Source organism: Astatotilapia calliptera, chromosome 14 (genome assembly GCF_964374335.1).
Source record: "Astatotilapia calliptera chromosome 14, fAstCal68.1, whole genome shotgun sequence".
NCBI classification, from domain to species: Eukaryota; Metazoa; Chordata; class Actinopteri; order Cichliformes; family Cichlidae; genus Astatotilapia; species Astatotilapia calliptera.
In genome coordinates, this window is record NC_137435.1 from 16,397,432 (window position 1) to 16,423,503 (window position 26,072).

General features: G+C 41.5%; 1 protein-coding gene across 1 annotated transcript in view; it reads right to left on the reverse strand.

The window, feature by feature from the left end:
- The window catches only part of LOC113036523 (uncharacterized), a 61,501-nt gene extending 38,213 nt beyond the window's left edge, over nucleotides 1-23,288 (reverse strand). The window contains exons 1-2 of the mRNA XM_026192923.2: nucleotides 22,033-23,288; nucleotides 14,908-15,237 (exon numbers count right to left, since the gene is read on the reverse strand). Of these exons, the coding sequence (XP_026048708.2) occupies nucleotides 14,908-15,237; nucleotides 22,033-22,191 (489 nt within the window). The 5' untranslated portion in view covers nucleotides 22,192-23,288. The remainder of the gene's footprint in view (nucleotides 1-14,907; nucleotides 15,238-22,032) is intronic.
- Between the last annotated feature and the right edge of the window lie 2,784 nt (nucleotides 23,289-26,072).

Genomic DNA, 26,072 nt, shown 5'->3' on the forward strand with positions numbered 1-26,072 from the left:
ATCGGAAGGTTGCCGGTTCGAGCCCCAGCTTGGACAGTCTCGGTCGTTGTGTCCTTGGGCAAGACACTTCACCCGTTACCTACTGGTGGTGGTCAGAGGGCCTGGTGGCGCCAGTGTCCGGCAGCCTCGCCTCTGTCAGTGTGCCCCAGGGTGGCTGTGGCTACAATGTAGCTTGCCATCACCAGTGTGTGAATGGGTGGATGACTGAATGTGTAAAGAGCTTTGGGGTCCTTAGGGACTAGAAAAGCGCTATACAAATACAGGCCATTTACCATTTGAACTGCGAATTGAACTGTGGATCAGGGATTTCTAACTTTTAATGCATTTAATTTATTCTCTGCACATTTGCATCCTCTCTTTTTGTCATGTTATCACAAACTGCAGATCAGTGGAGTAGCATAAAACTGACAAATGGCCTGTATTTGGATAGCGCTTTACTAGTCCCTAAGGACCCCAAAGCGCTTTACACATCCAGTCATCCACCCACTGGTGATGGCAAGCTACATTGTAGCCACAAGCCACCCTGGGGCACACTGCCGAACACTGGCGCACCGGGCCCTCTGACCACCACCGGTGAAGTGTCTCGCCCAAGGACACAATGACCGAGACTGTCAGAGCCGGGGCTCGAACCGGCAGCCTTCCAATTACAAGGCGAGCTCCCAACTCTTGCGCCACAATCGCCCCACTGTAATGAGTCACCTACATGTTCGTACATACAGTGTCCAGCATGTGGGTCCACTTACGCTTTATGTTGTACTTGCGCAGACTGAATTTTAACATATTTAAAAGCATTGCAGTCGTTTCAGATGAAAAGTGAAGGAAGAATATTGCAGCGCCAGCAGTCGGGCAGAGAGAGAGCACAGGCTTATCTGATGGGACAAAATGAGCATGAACTTCTTGGTTACAAGCTTTGTCCCACGATTAATCAAATTGGAGACATTTACATGCAGCACAGATAATCTAGCTTTGCATATCCCCGAATTCATGATAAATGTTAGCATCCTGGATTCCAGTTACGCCCTATACTAGTTCCACTAATGAAAATTTAAAAAAACAAACAAACACTAATTCTGCAATTATTCATCTGACATTGCACTACAGTAAAAGTGGCATGCTTCTCTGCAGCACTTATGAACCTGAGTAAAATGTAAACATGCAAAATCTAAACAGCAACCCTGTTTGTATTTTCCTGAGCATACATAGATTTCCAAAACTGGTTATGCTTTAAATGTACAAATATAAAAAAACAGGCTCTGGTTCCACAGGGACCATTTGGTAACGAGTGCACTCGTAGTTCAAAACACATACACTGAATATACTGAAATAGTAGAATAATACTGTTTAACCTCAGACACGGAGCTAGATGCTGCTCAAGGTCAGTCGGCTCTCTGAAATTATTCTTCTGCCTCCTCAGATGTGGTCCCAACTCTGCCAACAAGAGCTCAAACTGCCCCACTGACATCCTGAAATATGCAGTTTTGATACAGCTTTAACTCCTGGATCAAACCCTGAAATTCTCCCTGATTCTGCCTTTTTGTGAGAATCAGATGACAATCTCCATTTCTTCATGTTCTTGTTCAGAAACATCAGAACCAGCTCATTTTCACTTGATATCTCCTTCAGTGTTTTTTGTAGTGCCTTTGTGGGGGTGGATTTTTCACAAACATGTAGGTGTAATTAGTTCTGAATTTCTGGTCGTTTTTTTGAAGCACACTTGGTGTGTAAAGACCTTAGAGAAAGCCAACTAAGAACCAAGACCATGTTTTCATGTTAACATGTCCACTTTCAGCTTTTAACGATATATTTGCTTGCCGGGACTTGTCACCAAAATCTTTTTTTAAATTCTTAACATCAAGATTCTTTAATTATTATGTAATGTCTTTCCTATAAGGCCAAAGTGTTAGGCCCCTCAGCCTACATACCATGTAGTGACCGCAAGGTAATCACTGACTGAAAGGGAAAAGAAGCTGGTGAGCAAGTGGAGTCTGCAGGTAGCTGACACTCTCTAGCGTGAAATTGGTCACAAAGCGGAATACAGTTCTGCACTAAAAAACCCTTCAGGATTGCTTTGGCCTCCAGCAGGCTGCCACAGTTGCAAAAGGTTTGCATGGATGACACTAACTTGTCTGGAAACACTCGTCAACTACCCACCAAGCGATAATGAAAATTTGAAAAGTGCAAGAAAAAGGAGAAATTCTGCCTTCAAAGTAAAAGCTGCACCTTTTGAAATGTGTTGGTTTCAGCGGCAATGCGGGGACCACTGCCGCCTCTGTAGGCTTGTATCACTGAGGCTACGTCCACACTAGCCCAGATAGATTTGAAAACGGTGTTTTCATCTGAAAACGGACCGCGTCCACACTAGCGTTTTCAGTCGTTTTCACAGAGTTGTGCGTCCACATTGAAACGGCCGAAAACGCTTACGTTCCAGTCCTGTGCATGAGAAAATGTGAGTGAGAAGAAAATCTATCTGGAGCATGTACAAACTGATGTTAATCTTTTTTTAGGGCTGTCAAAATTGAGAGCAATCAAAACAACCGCTGTTTAATGCCCTCCGCTATCTTTATTTAATTGGTCACATGACTGCATCACATGACTAAAGTGCTTCATCGTCTTAGAAAGTCTGTGTTTTTGAGTGTCCACACTGCGACGGGGCAGCTCCGTTTTGAAATGTATGCGTTTTCTAGAGCGTTTTCAAAACGCTGCCTTTCTCCTTGAGGAAAACGCCATCTCAGTGTGGACGGGAGGCCAAAGCGGAGAGAAAACGATGCAAAAGGAAAACACATTAGTGTGGATGTAGCCTGAGGCCTTAAATGTTCCTACATCAAGAAGATACTATATAAAGTAAATATAAATAACCTTCAGCTTCTCTCTTATTTCCCAAGGGATTGCCGCAGTGGATGGATCAGCACGTTTGATTTGTTTCTTACAATAGAGATTTTTTCTGACACAACCCTACGATTTATCCAAGCCGATATAAGGTAAATATACTGTAGCTCATGAGACCTGAGTTTTTAGAGGCAGGGTTTAAATCACAGCAGGGATTCATGCTCAGATTCAGACATTTCACAATGTGATGCCTCAAAATATTTGTGGCTGCTGCTGTTGAGATTTGGCAACACAGGAAACCACTGAGAGAAGCGGAGGCTCTATGACAGCTGTGCTCTAACTTTATGCGCTCGTGTAGTCTACGGGGAGCTGATGTGGTTGAAGGGGAGCGATTGCTGAAAACAAAAGGTCTTCAACGAGTAATTTTGAAGGAGACAGCCAGGGTGTGTCTGAGAGAAAGATGATGTCTGAGAAATGTTCGAGACAGATAAAAGACAAGGACAAATCGATGGCACTGAAAGGAAGCCATTTCTTATACACTGAAAGGATAGTATACCTGCAGTCTGCTCTCAGTGACACACAATGACACATGCAGAAACAGGGACACGCCGTAATTTCACTGTGATCATGTAAATCAAGGTCCTCTTTTCTCCTCTAATAAAGAGACTCCTACTCCCGATCCAATTTGCACACAAATGAAATCATTAAAACACGCTTCCCTCGAGACGTTTACCCCCGAGTTATTAACTTATCTCTAAAAAACACAAGCTTCAAATCCTGATGGAATTAACCTTTTTGTGTTCTCCATCTGTGTGTGTGCGGGTTGCCTCTAGGATTCACAATCTGTGTGTTCAGTTGTGTCCGTAGAAGGAGAAATGAGAAGTGTGTGTGTGTGTACAATGCACACAACAGTATCAGCGCACATGAAGGTATGCAAGGAGAGTCAATTAGGGGACAAAAGAGAGGAGAGCACAAACGACAGGCGGAGAAAGAGTGAAAGAGAAACTCCGTGGAGAAAGAAAGCTCCGACTATGCTCCTCTCCTTTGGTTTCCCTCCACTGACTTCCCTCCGCTCGGCTCCCACACAGCAGGAATGCAGGTTACGTCGCTGTCTGTGTGTCCTATTGATGTCTTGAGAGTCACCGCTGACTGGTTTCGCTGGTGGAAAGTAACTAAGTATATGCATTTAAAAAGTTTTTAAATTTGTTTCCTCTGCAGGCTTTGATTGTAATAGGAAATTATTAACAGTTAGCTTGGCTGAGCTTTAAGACTTCATACAGGGGGAAACAATTAGCCAAAGGCAACAAAATCTCACTTGAGCACCTGTCAAACTCGCTAATTAACCCGCATCGCTTTGTTGGCTTAATCCGTGCATAAACACACACAAATCCAAACAATTTCTTGGTGGTTCCCAGGCAGCTGGCGGCGTCTCTAGGACAACACATCCACAACATCCACAACATCCACTGTTCCACTAAGATCTTAGTTCTTCAATTCTTTTAACCTAATCATCCATACAGGTAGTTTGCCTACTTTGATACTGCTCATATATATGAGCAAAGAGGTTTACAGAGGCGCCACTTAAAATGGGATTAAACACCCACACGGACCATTCATGTAGTAACGCAAGCTGGATTGGTGTCTGCTTTCAGTCAGTTTACTTTTTTTCCTGCTGATATACATCAGGCTAGTACATTTCTTTATAATGGTTGTTTTTGGATTACTGATCTCTGTGTTTAAGTCACCAAATCCAACCTTATATTAATTTTTAGCATCATTTTCAAACCTGTGTATATAGCAGGTTTAAAACTCCACAAGATGGCTTTAATTATAAACCAGCGTTGCAAAGACAATGACATAAACAATCGGTTTGACAATATTTGTTTCACCAATTCAAATGTACTCACTGAATGTTAATACAAATCGCAAATCAGCCAATCACAGGGCAGCAATTCAGTATATTTAAGGATGGAGACATGGTCAAGATGACCTGCTGAAGTTCAAACCTGGGATCAGAAAGGGGAAGAAAGCGATTTAAGTAAGTTTGCATAGACCAGCCTGTCTGGCACCAGGAAGCAGACGGGCTGGTCTGAGTATTTAAGAAACTGCTGATCTACTGAGATTTTCCTCCACAACCATCTCAAGTTTAGAGAGAATGGTCTGAAAAAGAAATAAAATATCCAAGAAGTGGAAATCTTCTTGGTGAAAACCAGACTGCTTTGAGTTATACAGAAGAGCATCTCTCAATTCACAACATGGAACCTTGAAGCAGAAGACCACACCAAGTGCCACTCCTGTCAGCTAAGAACAGGAAACTGCACAAGTGCACCAAAATTGAACAACAGAAGATTATAGAAACATTGTTTGGTTTGATGAGTGTTGAATATTTAGAAGATAGTGGCAGAATTGTGCATATATAACAGAGGTCATGGCTCCAATCCCACCTTGTATCAGTGGTTGAGGCTGGTGATGGTGGTGTAATGGTGTGGGGGGAATAATATAGCCCTAACTAAGCATAGTTTAAACACCACGAGCTACCTGAGTATTGTTGCTGACCATGTCCAGTATCCATATTTTAATGGGTGCTTCCAACAGGATAAAACACCATGGCACAAAAGCTCATATCAACTCAAACTGGTTTCTTGAATATTGGCAATGACTTCACTGTACATAAATGGTAAAATGGCCTGTATTTGGATAGCGCTTTACTTACCGTAGTCCCTATGGACCTCAAAGTGCTTCACACTACGTTTTGTCATCCACCCATTCACACACTGGTGATGGCAAGCTATGTTGTAGACACAGCCACCCTGGGGCGCACTGACAGAGGCGAGGCTGCCGGACACTGGCGCCACCGGGCCCTCTGACTACCACCAGCAGGCAACGGGTGAAGTGTCTTGCCCAAAGAGACAACGACCGAGACTGTCAGAGCTGGGGCTCAAACCGGCAACCTTCCAATTACAAGATGAACTGCCAACTCTTGAGCCACGATTGACCTCCACAGTCACCAGATTTAAATCTAATAGAGTATCTTTGGGATGTGATCACACAGGAGATTCACATCACAAAGACTAGAATCTCTGAGGAATGTCTACAGCAGCTTGTTGAATTTTTGGCAAGGAGGTCCAACATGGTACTAGCTACGTGCGGCTAATGAAATGGCCGGTGATTGTATATTTTGACGTGTAGATATAGATAATCACTATCCACAGACCATCCATTTGAAACTACTGATCAGAGACCATTATGGAGGCATGGATATAAAAATGTTTGCATAAAAAATGACTTATCTGACTTAATTCTTTTAATGATTAATTGAAAACTGAAAATGTGTTAGGCTGTCCTGGAAAACTAATTTCAAACTGACGATGCCACCACAGAGCTGTGGTTGAAGCAAACACTACTGCGTGTTGATGTCCAGTGTTTTGTTGACCCATCTATCTAATCGACCTCCTGTTGTAAAAACTAAACCTGAATTCTTCCTTTGTTACTATGTCATCTGAAAATGTCACATATAAGAATACAACAGGCTGTGGGCCTTTGAATTAATTCTCTTTAACACAGATAGAGACACACAAAGACAACAGATTATCATGAGAGCTGAGAGGCTGACGGGAAAGAACTTGTCACACAAATGACAAGTGAAGATATTTGCATATGCCTGCACTTTGCATGTTGCTCTGAGCAGAGAGCCTTTGTTTTCGCCTACATGTGACCCGAGATAGCCTCGATAGCTCTTCTGATGAAGAGCCAAGTTGGATTAGACTTGTTGTGTTAAGATGTGAGAAATTTGTTGGTGGATTAACTTGAAAACAAGGAAGTAAAACGATATTATCACCTCCCTCATTTTCTTTATCAAACAGTACACAGTGAATGGAGAGGATGAAGATTTACATCTAGAGGTGATACACTGCCCGGCCAAAGCTGCCAAAACCTCACACCCTCTATTGTTTAGTTAGATTGCCTTTAGCGTTGATGGCAGCACACATTTGCTATTTTATCGCTTATGCTTATGCTTATGCAGACTTACGTTCATTTTTCACAAAGATCCCATTGATGATGGGATCATGATCAAACCACTGCGTGTAGTCTTCTCCATCCCGTCCCAACGATTCTCAATAGAGTTAAATATATTCAGACGGTCAGCTGACCTGATTTTTGGGCACATAAGGTTAAAAAACTCAAGCAGTCAGATCATAACACTGCCTCCCCTGGACTGTACGGTGCACAATAGGCATGACCGGCTCAACACTTCATTCGCCTTTCTCATGACCTTCTTTGCTCAAGAGCTTGAACTTTGTGCTCCAGAGCAAAGAGAAGACTCTTTTATTCTCCCAACTAGCCTCAATGATGGTGAGATGGTGGTTTTCTTAAGGCTGCACTGCTGTTTAGACTCAGTCTCTTGGCTTCTCCATTAGTTCTACAGCTGCTTTTTAAAAATTTTATGTTACCAAACATTTGACTGCTCTTTGTTCACAACCATTCAAGATTTTTTCCAACCACTGAAGGTGATGGTTCACTGATTTCCTTCTAGGTTTTAATAACATCTAAAACAGTTCTGATAGTTTCAACAATTTTCTTAGCTTTCTTTCTGAAACAGGGCAACACGACTAAAGGATATAAGCTACTCATTGCATCAGCTGGGGTCAATAACCTGCTGCCAGCTGAAGGATACTAATCACTTCTGAAATTATCCAATGGAAGAAAAAATTTTCTTAGTTAAAACATTCCATCTTAACACTTTGCTTGGATTACAACACTGGTCAACACGCATTTTGCTACTGGGATTCTTTCGCTGCACTTCAAGAAATTTCAACAATGCATTTCAGCATTTAAGAAACAATTTTGGTGAGGAAAGGTGAAGCCAAAATTACGGTAAGGAATGTGTTTTGGTTGATCCTGAATCTGTGAACTAATGCTTAATCATGAGTTCAAAAGGAAACTGAAGCCAACTGAATCAGCAGCATGGGAAGCATTAGTGCAGGTTATCCAGAATTTTCTTGGCAATCAGAGATCAGAGAGCTACACTGAGCTTGTGGATAACATGCTGGAAGCATATCAGCTGATGAGCGCTAGAATGTTACCGAAGAATGGCCATTTTTACATGCTCATCTGGACTTTTGTAGCACTGGGAAAATTTTCACCAACATATAAAAGTAGTGGAAACCCAACATCAGAGACAATTTAATCCACACATGATAGGTGACTACAGTTAGTTCTCACAAACAGAGACTAATGTGCAGCACAAGTGCAAAAGCAAGTGTCCCAAACATATTTGAGAATTCTGACCTTGTTTTATTTGGAGCAATATTAACTCTGGTATCATCTTCTGGTTTGTTTTTAGAAGAAAACATTTTAAAAATCTGTAGGAAATAAATTTGCCTTGCACAAAAAGTAAGAAAACGTGTGTCTCTTTGTTGTATAAAGCTTCTTGGCAATAAATCTTATGCTGTTGAAAAGCCTGTTTATTTACCCTTAAGTGATGCCCCGTTTCTAATGAAAATCCATTTGTGGGTTGAGCGGCAGAGCTTTTAGAATTGGGCATCTTGGCTCACGTTCTTACAGCCAGCATCACAACAACTCATTATCTGTTAACGGTCAACATTTCTGCTATTCATGCGCTCGGTGTGCTGCTTTTATCTCTACTCCTGACAACACAAAGAAAGACCCACATCAATGCAAACCCAAGAGATACATTTACCCTGAATGACAAGACTAAAGGCAAGAGGAAGTCGGTATTCACTAAACACACACACACTCGAAACCACATTCGTGCGCAGACTCTTTGCTGAATGTGAGTTTTTCCCAGCTATAGCCTCTAGCGGTGAACCTGACCATCAATGGGTTTTAACACTTGACATGAGGATTACAAATGGCGGGGACTTCACTCCATTCACTTTGTCCTAACAGGATTTCTGTGGCACCTATCAAATCGTCCTTTGTCGCAGTTTGTTTAAAAAAAAAAGAAGAAAAAAAAAGGCGGGCATAACCAGACCTTGATAAACTAGTTGTGAGTCACAAAGGGTCGGGAAATATCAGATTCACGTCCCACATTGTCTGGTGAGTGCCGTTTTCACAGTGAATCAATACATATAGGAGACTCTCTCGCCCAAGAAAATGACTTCATAGGTCTTTTATGACGACGGTAAATACGATCTATACGTCTGTCCTAAAGTTAAGAAAACTTCAGTGGCCTTGTAAGTGGAGAGCTTCAGGGATGACGTATTTTTGACTGAAAGTCAGCATCAACCTGGGTCCCTCAACAAAAAGTCAAACTTATTTTTTGGGAATTTTACAGAAGAAAAATGCTGTGGTACATAAAAGCATGTGGTATGTGTTTTACTCAACCAGTTAATATTCTACACTACTACTACTATTAATACAGTAAAATTAAAAGGTTAATTAATGTTAGGCTGTCAACAAAACTTCAGATTTACCACCACTAAGCTTTGTGCTATATGTGATAACACTGAATGTCCCTGAATATAATCATATAACCACTTATTCTAAAGCGCCATATTTACTTACACGTTTTATATTATGGAAAAAAAAACACAGATCTTATTTTTAGGCAATTCAAATTTCAAAAGAATCTTTGATTTCAAGACAAAGCAAAAAGATCAGTACCCCGATTATTTAGAAAGTACCGTAGAGATTAATAACATCTGCACAACACTGAAAAAGGTGTGTTTAAAGCCTAACTATCAAAAATGAGACTCAAACTTCAGTTTCCGTGTCAAAGGTCCAATTTCTTCTGGAAATGCTTCTAATGTTCATTGAAGAAATGCTGATATTAGTAGGAACAAACAATTACTAAGATTATTTTATTGGATGACTTGTCTAAAACTCTCTTTCTGTCTCTGCGTTTGTTTGTTTCCTCTGCACCTTTAACTTTCACCGTTACGTTAGTGCATTGCTTTTCTTATTTCACTTCATGAAAACAGATTCACCAGTGAAATGAACATCAGATGAAGGCCATAAAGAAACAACCTCATATCTACGAAGTCTTTGAACTTTTCTGATCTCTGCTGAAACGCCACAGCTAAAATATTCCAGACCGCTGAGTATCCATGCATCTAACGCCGGGGTCAAAAAAAAGCCACGTCTCTCAGTCTATCTGTACCGTCACTGATAACCAGGAGGCAAAGCTAAACTCTGCATTTTCATTTTCAAAGACAGACTGAAAATAGCAACGATATCCTATTTCATCCTCTGTCACTCGAGGGATGATTCGTCTGCACTTTTCACATAATAAGCAAACGAAAAACATTAAATGTTGTTACACTATGTGACATTTTGTAAAGTTTCCTCACTGAAAAATAAGCTTGTTTGTCAGGAGCAGATTGACACCACTTGGGACTCGAATAATGCTAAAGCCGTGATACCTTAAGCGTGGTGTAAAGACTGGAAACGGGAAAACCAGCAAACCTGACTTCAGACTTCAAAAGGATAGCAATGCAAACTCACTGCTACATTTGGTAAAATGGTAACTGGCCTGCATTTGTATAGCGCTTTTCTAGTCCCAAAGGACCCCAAAGCGCTTCACACTACATTCAGTCATTTCACTACTTACATCAGATTTTACGCATCAAGACATAATTTTTGAAAAAAAAGTGCATTATTTATATATAAACCACCTATAGCAGCAATAACTTGAAGTAGCGGTTTTCTTTCTTGCCGAGGAATTTTGAACCACTCTTCTTTACAGCATTGCTTCAGTTCATTGAGGGTTGCAGGAATTTGTTTATGCAGAGCTCTCTTAAGGTCCCTTCACAGTATTTTGAGTCAGGTTGAGGTCTGGTTGTTGACTGGGCCATTGCAAAACCTATATTCTTTGTTTTTGTCATCCATGCTGCTGTAGTTTACTGCTGTGGTTGCAATCATTATCCTGTTGCATGAATCAATTTGAGCCAAGCTTTAGCTGTGATACAAATGGCCTACGTTTGACTCTAGAGTTCACAATCAAGGTGCGCAGGTGGCTGCAAAAAAAGCCCAAATCATCACCTTTCCACCACTGTGCTTGACAGTTTAAATGAGGTTTGATATGAAATTTTCCTTCTATTATGCATTTTCTCCAAATGTGTTACTGTGCATCTTTTTAGAGATAAGAAGCTGTCTTTCTGCAACTTTTTCAAACAAACCATGCTTATTCAGTCTTTCTCTAATTGTACTGTCATGAACTTAAAGAGAAAGGTATTAGTCTTCACATTGAACATGTAACGAAAAGTTGAACTATTCTCATAAAACCCTCTCAGAGAGGCTGCCTTTCAGTAAAGCTTTTACAGGTGCTCTAAAACCAATAGAAAAAGCTGATTTAGCCATAAGCTGAGAAATCATGGCACAGACTTACAGGAGCCTAATAGCGATGGACCCCTGCAGTCATTTTTGATAGCATGATACGCAAACCAAACAAAACACGAGAAATTACAGCTACATAAACAAATGCAGACAAAAACACAGGCGCGCATTTCCCTGAAGAGATTAGTGTGAGAAATGAAGACTGCACATGTGAGCGGAGGGCAGGGGACAGAAAGAGCTCACCTTTCCTCATAATGACTTTGCTCACCTGTTCATCCCCTCACCTGGGGCAGGGGGATCACTCTACCTCCCTCACCCACCACCCACTACCCTCCACCTCCCAGAGATGGCCAGATAAAGCAGGCCTTTCAGTTGAAAATGCTCTAAGGTTGCCACAGAGTGTCCCGGCTCTCTCTCCCCTGAAGCCCAGCCCGCCCTGCGGCCCGGCCCTGAAACTGATCCAGGTAAAGCTTTCTGACGGAGAACTTTCTCACACTCGTACCTGCCAGTCACGCACTTCCCCGGTGAAAAGTGTGACACACGCACTAGATATACAGCGCACACATGAAAACTCACACAAAAGCAAACTATACACAGATAAGGGAAGATAATTGGCTCTGGGACAGGGAGTCTCACAGGTAAATGGACTGATACTAATCAAGAAAAAGAAACCTAAACCAAAGCTGTGTAACATTCCTCTGTGTGTGTTTGTACTTAGATTGTTGCAGGGACATAAACTGTTTTCAGTCACACTGCAGGAACAATAACCAAGCCCCCATAACATAAATCAATTAATTTCAGTATGAAGGGTTAGTTTTCAGGTTTAGCTTAAGTCTCCGGGAAATTAATGTGAGTCAAAGTAACGTCCTCTGAAGTGAAGGAAATACTGCAGACATATTAGGAGTGTGTGTGTGTGTGTGTGTGTGTGTGTGTGTGTGTGTGTGTGTGTGTGTGTGTGTGTGTGTGTGTGTGTGTGTGTGTGTGTGTGTGTGTGTGTTTCTGAAGCCTCACCTGGGGGTTTTGTGCTACATAACAAACATTATTACGACATAATATGATTATGGCTTAGAAGCGTGAGGTCTTTGACTGCCATTTCTGTAATTCTTTCATTATGAGAAACAAGCTGGGAGCGATCAAAGACAAAGAAAGGGTAACAGGAAATACTGCAGGAGCATTTCTTCAGTGCAAGAAACAAACAAAACCTTTTCACATCCACGGGAAAATTGTGGATGACTTCTATGTGTCCTTGCCAAGACATTTTGAACAGATTCTCTTAGCTCTGGTTTCACCGATAAACAAGAGTTAAATGTGAGAATAAAGTACAGTAAAGGAGTGACTAATGAGCACCCAGATGGACTAATGGATTCTTAGAAAATGGGTTGATGGGAAGAGATAAGTGCTATGCCTAATTACTGTATTTGTGTTACACTATGATTAAACCTTTTTACTCTCCTGTCATTTTAAGAGTCACGTGACACATGAAGACCCCACTTGCTGTTTTATTCCAACAGCTGCACCTTCCCCCGAACCTCTGAAAAGGCTAACACTTGAAAGGTGCTTACTTTTCGAATGTTTTTTTTTATTTTTACCAAAACAATCAATTGCTTCTGCTATTAGCACTCCACTGTGTTTTACAGATGCTTCAATGTTGCTCTTCTTTCCTGACTGCATCTTTAAATTTTGACAATCATTTGAAACTAATATTTCACTCCATAAGACACTGAACCATCTTATTAGGCAAAAACAAAACTATTTTATGCGTTTCAAACTGTGTAAACTTTATTATTTTTCATGGATTCAATAAAATAAATTTGAAAAAAAAAATGTTTCTGGCTGCAAGTAACAAAGTTCCTAAAGATACAATTTACATTTCGAAGGTTTCTGTTATGTGTGCACACAACAATAGTTCATCCCTTAAGTTAGGTGCCCTTTTTTGTTTGAATGACTCATAGTTGAATGTTAATAGGTTCAACAATCAAAAACATTCCTCATAAAATGGTCAGGTAGAAGGATCAGAGAAAAAGGCAGCCAATGTCTAAAGAAAAACTACTTCTCAAGACCACTGCGAAAAAAAGTTACAAGAAAAGTCTGGCTCCTTGGAAGCATAAAGAAATGAGGGTTGGCACCATAGTTTTGCATAGTGCTTTACATACATACAGCACATGTAAATGATATAATAGACAGAAATACACATTTTTTAAAAGAGGCTTCTGTGAGTGCACATATTTGTTGCCTTTTTAGCTTCTGGATGCTTTATTGGGGAAACAAAAATTAAATGGATAAACAGGGATAGATGGAGCACTGGAGGAGGAAGAAAGAAGTTAGATTGAATAATCAATTGACCACACGTGCCTACTGTTGTGCTAATTGCAGATTAATTGTTCTGCTCTGTAAAGAGGACCCAAGACACAAGTAGTTCAATATGAGCTGAAGAAACCTCCAGAAACTTTCTGTAACATAAGGAACAGAAAGTTTTAAAGATGTGGAGATGGGAAGTGATGGGAAAAACAGTGGAATGGAGTGAAAAGCAAACCAAACAAGTAACCAAGTTTAGGCAGACTGTGCTCACCTTCTTGGTTTAGACACACAAAGTTTCAGTTCCAGTGTATGAAGCCAGCCAACATATATCGGATATATTAAATTATGGTGACAATGTTGGTAATCGTCATTTTTGCACTGACAGTTACCAACGTAATTACCACACTAATGGCCACCAGGCTAATGGCTAGTGTGGTGGCCATTAGTGTAGTGGAGATGTTGGAGGCCGTTACATTTTGACACCAGTTTAATGATACATGGGCTGCATTCATTTCGTGCTTTTCTAGGTTTTCTTCTAGTCTTACTGATTACCCAGAGTGCTTCACCAGCTGTATTTCTCCGTGATTGCATTTGGAATAAAGCTCAGAGACTGAACAGGACCTCGTATGCTGCACAGTTAAATGCAGCAGTCTCTGACTCTAGGCCCTTTGCTGCATCCCTTCCCCTCACTCTCCTTTCTCCACCTCACTATACTGTCTAATAAAGGTGAAAAGGCCCACAAGAATGTGGATGAATGAAATGCACACTAGTGTACTCTCCCTTGTAAACAGCAGAAAGTCGCCAAGGGCCGCTACAGGATTGCAGGAAGAACTTTAAGATTAGCATATACTAAATACAAAAAATAGCCATTCTGCTGGTAAATGGCCTCATTCTATTCAAGCAGTCTTCAAGTCTAACTGTGGACTTTCTCCCAAAACCTACATGCGCGCAGCACCTTTTTCTGAGCCTTTATGTACTTTCTGTCACACTGACACGGATGCATCAGAGGCAATTTGGGGGTGATAGTCACACTCATTCTGAACCACAGCTGCATCACTCTCATTTTCAGGTTTGTGTGTTTTTGCTCATAAACCAAAGATCACAAATATCCAAAAATTCTAATCATGGGCAACAAGAAAATCTGTGTCAAACACTGTCAAATATTTTCATTTCATTCTTTTAATAACCCTTTAACAGCTTAGATCAGGTCTTCTTGGGTCAGTCTGGGAGATGTAAGATGTGTGATTCACCAGGAAGATTATCTTTCTTTCATGAGCACATTAGCAAATTCTGTGTTTTCCATATTGTAATACTCTAGTAGAAAAATATGTTGTGGTTATTGTGATACAAAAGCATGTGAGTGTGAAGCTCTGAGTGTCATCGTTATTCTCCTCTAGCCTCAGTTTGAGTGTATTGTTTCCCACTTGAAGCTTAGCCTGTTCCCTTGGTAACCATACTGCTAACCATCACTGCCCCTGTACTTACCGGCCAGGCGTACTGGAAAGGAATGACAATGTGTCCATTACTCCCGTCCTCTCCTCCTCCCCCCCTGTCGTGTCCTCTGTGGTGGAACAACTGGGAGTTTCCACCCAGGACACCCGTACTGCCGGTACCAAAGGTGCAGGCTCCAGTTGGGGCGACCCGGGCCTGGTACTCCTTGAGGCAGGCCTGGAAGAAAGTGTCACACTGGTCCCTGGCAGAGCAGTGCTGTGCTCCGCTGGCCTGGAGATCACAGCATTCTCCTGTTTGCAGACGACCATGTGGGTTCTGAAAGTGTCGGATCTGAAGCTCAAACATCCCAACCGCACAGACAGCCTGAATCCAGAGAGAGCAGAGAGGAGAGCAAAGGAGAGAATTACATTAATATATTATCAAACTTGCACAGTTAAGGCCATTCTCACCCACTGCAGTGATGGAAGATCACCAAGTAATGACAGGTGATTTACATTTACAGGCCATTTTAGGTTGTGTAAAAATTCACGTCATTGCTGTGTCTTGCTTCAAGTTCTACTTAAAAATGTCTCATTAGGACAGGAAGTGAAAGAAGGTAATTGCAAAAGCTTTTAATTTATAAGAGGAGTTGTTTTATCTTTTTATCTTTTATAAAATCAAACAATGTTTAAATTACAGTTGGTGCAAAGTTAGAAACCAATTAATCTTAAAAAATGGACCGCAGGCCTTTCCAGAAACATACAAGAGAAGCCTCTGATGAGCTGTAACATTAGAGACGTTATAAGAGAGAGACAGGGCAATCAAAGAAACCTTCATTGAAATCTATGGGAGAACTCTGCCTCGGGAAAGATGGTGGTGCAAGTTTAACATCCAGGGGGAAAAGCTCATTTCAGCTGAATGTCAGTAAACCTTTCAGATGTTAGGTTTTAGATTTTAATGCTGATTATATGCATCCAGTTTTATGGCTCAGTGATCAATGATTTACCATACATAGCACTTTAAAATACCTGCCCAAACAAATGCACTGAGGTGTCTGAAGATGGCTGCTGAATGCTGAGGTTTCTGGTTACTGAAAAACTAAGAATGTAAGTGCATGAAAGTTAAGACTTCTTATCCTACAGAAAAGGATTTAACAGGATTTCACAATTATTCGTGTTTAAAAAGTGTTATGTGTTTTCTTAAAATCCTAGACTGAACCTAGACTTGTAGACAAAAACAGGTAGCCTACTTTACTGACACTATCTCCTTAGCAATGACAAACAGAGATTACCTTGGACAACTAAAAATATTGTCCTTTTTTCTTGTTTAAAATATTTGTCATATACATATTTATATATACCTTAAAGTTATCTTAATTGGCTTTCTGCAATATTTCAGGCAACTTGCAAATAGTTTCATTGACATTATCATTGTTTGTATTGTTCTAATCAATATTTATTAAAAATTACTCTTGATTTGGGCCATTTTGTTCACCCACGGTATTGAAAATGGTAATAACTATCAAGCATTTTCCTGGGTATCAGTCTAAAATTTGTAATTCTATTATCATGACAGCCTTAGTGCAGACGATAGAGTGAAATATCAATTTACCCACATAATACGAAAAAGCAAATGCAAGTGTATTTCACAGAATGTCAAACTATTCCTCTGGAATATTTAATATTTATAAAGACTCGCTTTAAGAGCTAGAATATTTCTGAAACTGAACAATTACCCTCACACAAATAACCAGCTTCACCAGATGTTTCTATGTATGCCCTCCCTTTATTGCAGAATTCAATCACTTCCACTGACAGTTCAGCTGAGCAGACTTTTTTTTTACAGTGAGATTTTTCATGTTAAAGTTTATTATGTGATTCCAGCAGTTTATAACATATAAGAAAAAGAAGTCCTTCTCCCTGTCAGTCACTTGAGCTTGATTTATGCATTTCATCCACAGTTATTTAATAGTTTAGATATTAATTTACATGATAGAGGTTGACTAACTCAAACACCATCATATAGTTAAAATAAACAAAAATGCGCAATGAAACTTTGAGAGACGGCTATCGTGTTTCCTCTAATGTACTGTCTCAGTGCCTCTGGGAATCAGCAGCGGCCTGCATGTCTCCTCTCCACCATCTGTTTATCAGTACGTACAAGACAACAGCGTTCAAAAAGCAAGCAACAGAGAGAGAAAAGGGGGAAGAAGACATGATGACATAACTTTGATTCCCATAACTTTGTTTGACCTCTAGTGAAGAGAAAAACAGACGTTTCCATTTACAACCAATGTCTCCCAAAAAGTTGGAACGCTGTATAGAATATAAATACTAGAACATGGTAGTTTAAAAATGATTAAAAACCTATATTTGAATGAAAATAATCCAAAGACAACAAGTAAAATTATGTAACTGGGAAAAAATATTGAAACTAAGAATAAAAGTTAGAATGGGGGGGGGGGACACAAAAAGAAAAGAATGAAACAGACCTGGTGGAACATTTCATAATTAGATAACAAGTAACATGACTGGGTATTAAAAGAGCATTTATGAGAGGCTCGGGGTTTTAGGAGTAAAGCTTAATTTTTTTTAATATGAATAACTTCATGGGCTTAGAAACATATGTTAAAGCCCTTGAATTGGCCTTAACAAGCAGAGGGAACAAAGTAGCAACATATAAATAAGATCGAAAAAACGTTGCCACCTTCGCTCAGTGAAAAATGTTGTCCTCCAAGCTGAAGAAAAGAGCAACCATCAAGTTCCTTATCAGGACAAATTTTAAAAGCCAGCATCAGTGATGATATGGGGGTGCATAAGTGCACATTAGTGAAGGTACCATTAATACTGAATATGCAGGTTTAGGAGAAACATATACAGCTGCAGATAATATCATTTTTTCTCAGCAGGTTTTCTTTTTTCTGCAAGACAGACTAAATTCAGAAAGCATTCAAGAGCATGGTTTTGTCGTAAAAGTGAGATTAAGTCACCTGCCTGAATTCCAGATCTGGTACCCACGAAAACATTTAGCAGATTATGAAATAGAAAAATATCTCTGTCCCCATAAAAATTAAAGAAAAATGATCTCAAGCGCTGGTGAGATCACTCATTGGATTCCAAAGTCCCATCTTAAAAGTTCAAGCTGAGCATTTTGTCCATCGCTGTCTTGGTGCCTTTAGAAATTCAACTCAACAAGCAGGTGGTGGATCTGACTGAGAATCCAAAGGACATGCTCATACAGTAGCGATTTTTAAATCCAAGGTACACCCACCCTACAGCAGACCTTGCTTTACACTCCTTTTGGACTCTATTAAGTTCATAATTTACAAAATGAACACCATGTTGCATTAAATAAGACTAAAAACTCATCAGGAAAGTGTTTTACTGAGGTTACAGATAAAGGGAGCTGATAGGCTGTTTTCTATACAACCAGGCTTCTTTTTGCACCCACAGAAGTCGCCCCCTGTTAGACATTACAAAAACTGCAGTTTTATGGCTTATCGTTTAAAACGACCGTGGTTCAGGTGGTTGGGAAGCTCATCTGCTACCGGAAGGTTGCCGGTTCGATCCCCCAGCTCTCTCTGTCCTGGTCGTTGTGTCCTTGGGCAAGACACTTCACCTACCGCCTACTGGTGTTGGCCAGAGGGGCCGATGGCGCGATATGGCAGCCTCGCTTCTGTCAGTCTGCCCCAGGGCAGCTGTGGCTACAACTGCGGTTTGCCTGCATCAGTGAGTGAATGAATAGTGGAATTGTAAAGCGCTTTGGGTGCCTAGAAAAGCGCTATATAAATGCAATCCATTATTAAAAGTCAGAGGCTACACCCGTCTTTCATATACAGTCTATGTTAACTATGTTAAAACTACAGAAACTGATGTCCTCAGTTCTCAGATTCTTACAGTGTGAAGATGAAAGAATAAATGATCATTCTGCGTCATTGCACCATGTTTTTATTTACGTTTCTCACAGTGTGCCAACTTTTGGGGGAACAGAGATGTTCCCTAAATTATCGAGGGATTAAACAGCACTAGCTTTTATCTTTGGACTCGCCTTTCTTTGGCTCTTGTCTTTCTTTCTTTAGTCTTCCTGTGTGTCACCACCACTCCCTTCTTATTTCTCACTTCCCCTTCCCAGGGGGCAATGACACTGGGATCCTGCTCACACGCTTCTTCTCCCCTCCTCCTCCACTTCACTTGTTTCTCTATCTGAGAACAAGCTTTGACGCTCCTGTCATTTCTCTTTCTGCAGCCATCAGCCATTTTCTACATTGTTCCCATCCTCACTTTTATCTGCCTCCTTTTCTCTTGTCTGTGTTCCCTCCCTGTTTAGGGATGGGTTAAGAGGGGACACACACACACAAACCGCACAGCCTCTCTCACACACTCTAGACTTAACAAGACCCCCTGAGAGTCTCAGAGCACAAGGGTCAGGTATGTGCGTGTGTGCATTTGTGTGTGTGTCTGTGTGTGTATGTGAGTGTGTGTATGTGATCCTCTCTGTGGTTTTGGCTTTATCCAACAACAGCAAACACCAAAATAAGGCCACTGTTATATCAGTTTGTCCTTAAACCCTCACTGATGAATAAATGTAAATAATTCACATTATTTTTTGGCTTTCTATCTGAAACAATGAGCTGGTGACACCTCATTACAGCCGAGGATCTAAGCCGTGTATTCCCAGAGGTGTGGTGCATTCAATCATGGACAGCTATCACCGAGACCTGGAAACTCTCATATGTCTGCTTAGCCAGAGCCAGGCCGCCCAACGCTGAGCCACAGTCTCAGTCGCCCCATTGTTACTGGGTTTTGTGTCCCTTGCCTGCACCCTGTCCCAGAGCTGAAAGGGGTGAGATGGGAGGGGTCGCAGGGTAATGGCGGTGGTGGTGGAGGGAGGTGGGGTGAACTTGTCTACATCAAAAGGCTTGTGGAGATACAGTGGCGCTCATCACTCTGCATCCTCCTTTCTTCCTCTCCTCCACTCGCTGCCTAAGCCATTCCCTGCATACCAGCATTTCAGCGCTCAGAGGGAGAGAGGGAGAAGGGGAAACAGAGAGAGAGTGAGCCAAGCCGAAGCTCAGCCCATCTCTGAAACTGAGCTTCGTCAGTTTAAAGCTCTCTAAGGGGCAAAACTCACAATCCTCTGTACCTAAAGACATTCAAGCCTCGGAAAATGATCTGTTGACTTTTCTACTGTCATGGAACAAATGCTACTATTCGACGAACTCCACAGAGCTCGCTGTGAGCCATTTAAGCGAGACTTTCTTTGTACTCGAGGCCAACAAGTTTCTTCGGAAAGGCATCATTGATTTCAAGCATATTTCTGTGGCACTTTAAATGCCACTGTGAAACTGCATCAGATATTTTATGAACTGATTATTTAACGAGCCTTGCATTTTTGGCAACCCTATTCATAACAAGCAGTCTATGATTGATTCCTTTGTCTTATGAGATTGTGATATCTTTGATTTCCCAGTTACTGTCCAGACAAAATAGGGTATTTGAAGATGTATGGTGTTGTGTGAGAGGCATTTTAACTATTTGTTGATAACTGCAGTCTCTTACTGTCACAGTATTGCGGTTAAGTCACGGTCAGGATCTTCAATCACACTGAAATTCTGTCTGGGTGGATGCTTCAAGCATTGTGCGGATGATAAATTTCTAAGTGTTTGTTTATTTAAATGTCGAAATCCTCTTGTCGCTGATTCACTTTATGAACTGCATTTTGCTCAGCATTCAAACAGAAATGATGTGCACATAAATTTCATCCAATCTCATTTTAAAATTCAGCTTCAGTTTGAAAATGGCAGTCTAATTTAGCGAAACATAAATGCTTTGCGTACTGTAGTGTGAGCGTGGCACAATAGACAACACATAAGGACCGCTAGAGTGTCAAGAAGCCTCATTTATGAACTGCAGGTTGAAACATCCCCCGTCCTCTGCATTATAAATGGGCACCAGCAGATGCAAAGGATCTTGAGTGTGTGCTTCACACTGCAGTGCAGTCGGAGAATGGAGAGAGCAGGGTGTGTTGTTCCTCAGCTGTGAAAGGGTTGCAGAGGTACAGAGAGGCACGCAGAGCTGCCTGAATGTTCAACATTCACACGCCCCGGAGTCTATGAGGCTGTGGCCCCGGGCTCCACACACACCCAGGACACAGATGCTGGATGTGAGCTCAGTGTTTAAAAAACGTGCACTCACGTGTGTGCACACATGCACGCTTCGGAGCACCCCTGGGCCTGGTCTTGCTACTGGTGAGCGCTGTCACACATTAGACACATTGTGACAAGACCAGCAGCTGCCTGAGAGCTCATGGGGGAAAAGGGGAACAATATTTTGCTTGTTTATGCTTTCATGCCCAAAACAACACTGGAATAAAATCCAGAGCTTTAATACAGCCACAAATTGTCCTCATAATGTTATAACCACCTTCTCAGAAGTATTTACGCAGTCATTAATGAACTTTGCTGTTATGCCAAAAAGAAAGCGTGCATACATGCAGCCATGCAGACAGAGAGAAAATAAGACAATCAGACCACACCTGAGAATGGTTACTAATATATGAAATGGACAAAGCAGCAACCAAAGAGCCTAAAAGGGAAGATGTTTTCACTCATTTACTGATCCGTGAATAAGGAAAATACCTTAACAGGGGTGCGGTGTGAAATTTGGGTGTAATTTATGCGCAATTAATGATCGAGGATATACCAAAGTGAATGAAAAGGGATTAAGAATCATTATTTAGCAGAAAATGATGGAATAAATCACATTCATCGACTACATGTCACTAATGTGATTGATTTGTGTTATCATGACATGTCTTTGTTTGGCAAACAGTGGCACACTGACTCTTTTTCATTCAAGAAAAAAATATATATATGTGATTTTTACCGTCTGTCGCAAAGGCGGATTTTTGTTCTGATATTTGCATCCAGTGCTTCTACAATTGGATTACAGTCGTTCTCTGTTGTGTGGGATAATACACCAGCGGGCTGAAACAACAGGTGGGCACAGCGCCATGCAGGAGCAGAAAGAGGGCAGCATAAAGGGACACTGTGCGTGGGACTTTATTCCTGAGTATTTTTCTCTCAGCTTTCATTTAAAAAACAGACAGAACCACAGTTGCGAGTCCGCGTGGGGCGTTTAAGTGCATGCAGCCCGAAATAGCACTTAATTGGTGGCTTACCTGCGTTTGCACCGTGAGCGCGACGAAAAATATCACAGTCCGCGGCAGGTGGAAGTGTCCCTGGTGTCGCCCGGCTCTCATGTCTGGCTTCCCGTTGAGCTTTTCACCTCTGCTCCTCAGATTCTTCCGAGTTATCCCGTGCACCCGTGAGCTCTCCATCCCTGCATCAAGGGACTGGGGACCGTGCTGTGCGCTTTGGTGGCGGTGGTGTCCCCCCTCCTCCTACTCCTCTCTTCCAGTGTCCTCCGTCCGCCCAGCTCTCCTCTTCCTCGCCGGTTTAAACCCTGAAACTCCCGCAAAGCCACTTCATCGCGTCCAGACCGGAGAAACCATAACTCTGTCTCAGCTTGGATCTCTCCCTGCAATCAACCCACCTACATACGCTCGCGCGCACACCTGATCAACCCCTCCCTTGCTGCTGTGACCAAGGCAGGTTTCCTCTGGGAATGACACATGCACACAAACGCACGCTTCTCACAAACACACACTCCCCTTGGTGTATTCCTCCCACCACCACCTGCCTTAAGAGGCTTTACGGGTCCAATCTGCCGGCTCACTTGACTTGAACTCACATCCCAATTAGCTGATACTCTCTCTTCATCTCCTGTCTCTCTCAAAGCTTAATCCACTCTCAGAGATAATATGGAGAGGGGACAATCGTATGAATCCTATTTCTTGATGAGTGTGTGACCAAAGCAGCGACCAAAGTTGCTTCTCCCCGGCGGAATGATTTCACTTTTGTGTTCTTGTCATTGGAGCGGCTGGCTGGTCATTTGTAAACCCGATACGAAGGCTGGCGGCCACGGAGTCACTGTGGGAAACAATGAGAGGGAGAGAGAGAGCATGAGGGTGTGTCCTGGGGCAGGGAATATCCGTCTTTCACTCCTTGTCCGGATGGTTCCCAGAGCGCACGGGGCTCTCATCCCCTTTTCTCTCTCTACACACTTTGACCAACATTCTTTTTTTTTTCAATACCATATTTACGTGTGAGAGTATTCTGAATGCTTTTCGCATCTCTTTTATCCTCTCCTGAGTGTTCTGTTTCCCCTCTGTCCTTTGTTGTGCCTCACTGGTTCCTCTCCTCCAGTTTCAAACCTCTGCAGTCCACGGAACACTTCAAAGCTCAGCTTGGCAGAACTGTTCTCACAGTTCTGTTCAGACCTGTGAATAGAAATGATTTGTCCTTCAAGCTTAATTAAAACACCCGTGCTGTTGCGGATGATGTACTAAAAGTTGTTTACAAAAGACAAACAGACTTTCACGCCTGCAGGAAAGGTGTGAAGCGGCTTCTGTTGGTCAGGACGCACAGGGCAAAAGTGCTTACGCGGTTCTCACCCACCTGCAGACTGATTTCTTATGACACGTTATAATTGAACCCACTTTTATGATTGAACTTGTTTCGACAGCTGCGGCTCTGAAAAGTGTTAATGTGCTTAATGGAGCCGCCGGGTTGCAAATACTAACCGGCTGAGCGCATAAATATAAAAGAGAACTGTAGGGTGTGTAGGCATCTTTTGAATATTGGCAGCGGTCACATGGCACACATATTTTCCATATCTCCTCCAGTCCTCTCTTGTTGGACCCAAGACCTCCACACAATGCACCTTCTTTATCAGAGAAAATCTAATGAGATTCTCCCTCCTCCCCCTTCTCAATCTTAAAGTCTATCACGGGCTTGTTGCTCAAGAGCTTCCCTGACAACCGCTGGTGTTTCCGCGGCTTGGCGCTCCGCGTTGACCCCGGAGCGGAACAGAGGGCTCTTGAGGAGCAGAGGCTTAATTTGCATGGGGGAAGCAGTGACCTCGAAGCACGAGCTGAATTCTAACCAAGCATCCGGAAACACACGTGCATCACTGGGTCTGCGCAGAGGTTGCAGCGTGTGGCTCACCTGAAGAAGAAGAGTCACAAAAAAAGTAATCCTTTCACTTGCTTTCTTGGTGCCTACATAACGGATATGCAGTTAGTTGTGCATTTAGCTCCATCTAATGGTCAATACGCGTTTTATTGCGCAGGATTTGAAAAGGCAGATTTATTTATTTATTTTAACACTATTTAAACTGCCGTGAAAACAATGGCTCATTTCAAATTAGGATAAAAAACACATTTAGGAGTTATTTAATCAAAATGTAATACTAATAAATAATGCATATAGATAAGTAACCTGCTTCCTCGGGGCCTTTAGAATGAGCTTAGATCAGATTTGATTTCCACATGTCTAATTTTTTTTTTTAATGTTTCATCCACTTCAAACAAATAATGGACCATACAGAGAAAATAAGCATAAAAACAGAACATTAGCTCTAAAATATCCACTAACCTCTATCTAACTGAATTTCTGTTATTTCCTTAACTAAAACCAAAAACACATTAAATTAAAGAACTCAAAAAATACAAGAACTTTCATTTTTCCACTCAGAAATCAAATTTTCTTTCCTCCACTATGCAGGATTATGCAAATTCAATATCATCAGTTCAGCTTATGATGCATGTGACCGTCCTTTCTTTACTTCCCATGCTTTCTGTTTACACTACAAACTGTGAAATAGAGGTAAAACTATTAAAGTGAAACCGAAGTTTTATCCTCTAAACTTGGGATGCTTCTCTTTAACTGAAGGTAGCCTACATATCTGAAGGTTTAGGAAGTTTAGTTACACAGTATGAATTTTTTGCAGGTGAATTTGGAGGATAAAAATTCAGTGTTATAAATTCAATGTCTAAAAATAGTTGAATTCTGATGATACTATATTTCTTCCATACTTTGCAAACTAAAAATACTTAAGAGATGATTTATAAAATTTATTTATTTTTTAAGTGGTACTGACAGGAACAGCTTCCACGCATAAGCTGCTGGATAAGTATAAGCTGCCTTTCAGTCTCTGAAAGATTACTGTGTTGGTGAATGGGAAGGCACTGGGCATGTTGCCAAAACCATGCCCCCCCACACACACACACACACACGGCGCCCTGGTGACTGAGGTCAGTGCTTTCTCAAGGCAAAATAAGGGAGTGTGGAAAGGCTTGGGAAACTGCAGAAGAATGTGGATTTCTGTGTACACCGTTGAGCTGACCTGAAGACAATTACTCAGGGCACATAACAGGGAGGCCCTGTGTACACCGGGCACAGCTGATAGTGAGAGTCTAAATTAAGCCTTTCAGGCCTAATTCACACGTCACTCTGTCTGAATCTAGTCTGTGAGAGGAGGACGTGCTCCTTATTAGCATGTCTGCAAACATATCGTGTGAAGGCTGAGAGGAAAATAGACAATAAGAATTTACTGAGACAATAATTCATATTGTCCATGATTCTGAGCTACTTTTGTTTACCCACCTAATTTTATGTTACTTACAGAACATTGCAGAAAAACCTTTTTTGCACTTACATGACAACATTTTAAACTTAAATGAAAATATACACTCATCCATCCCTTCATTAAATACAATAATGCACATATTCAATCATCCAATCACATGACAGTAAGCCACTGCATTCAGGCATGTAGACATGGTCAGAACAACCTGCTGAAGTTCAAACAGAAAATCTGAAGGAGGAAGAAAGGTGAATTAAGTGACTCTGGGTGTGTCACTGTGGCTGGTTTGAGTATTACAGAAACTGCTGATCTTCTGGGATGTTGCCTCACAAACATTTCATTTCATTCACCCACATCAACTTTTTGGTATTCAGAGAATAGTCAGATGAATTTGGAGTAAATATAATATGAACCATGCATCTTTCCTGCCTCGTATGATGAGTTTGATTGTGATGGTGTAACGGTGTGGGGGTTATTTTCTTATCATGCTTTGGGCCCCATAGTACCAACTGAGCATGGTTTAAACACCACACCCTGCTTGAGCATTGTTGCTGACCATGTCCATCCCTCTATGACCAGTGTACACATCTTCTTCCAGGAGGATAACACACCATGTCACAAAAACTCAAATCAGCTCAAACTTGAAGATGAACTTGAACATGAGTGACTTCACTGCTCTCAAATGGTCTCCAGTCACCAGATCTCAATCCAATAGAGGGCCTTTGGGATGTG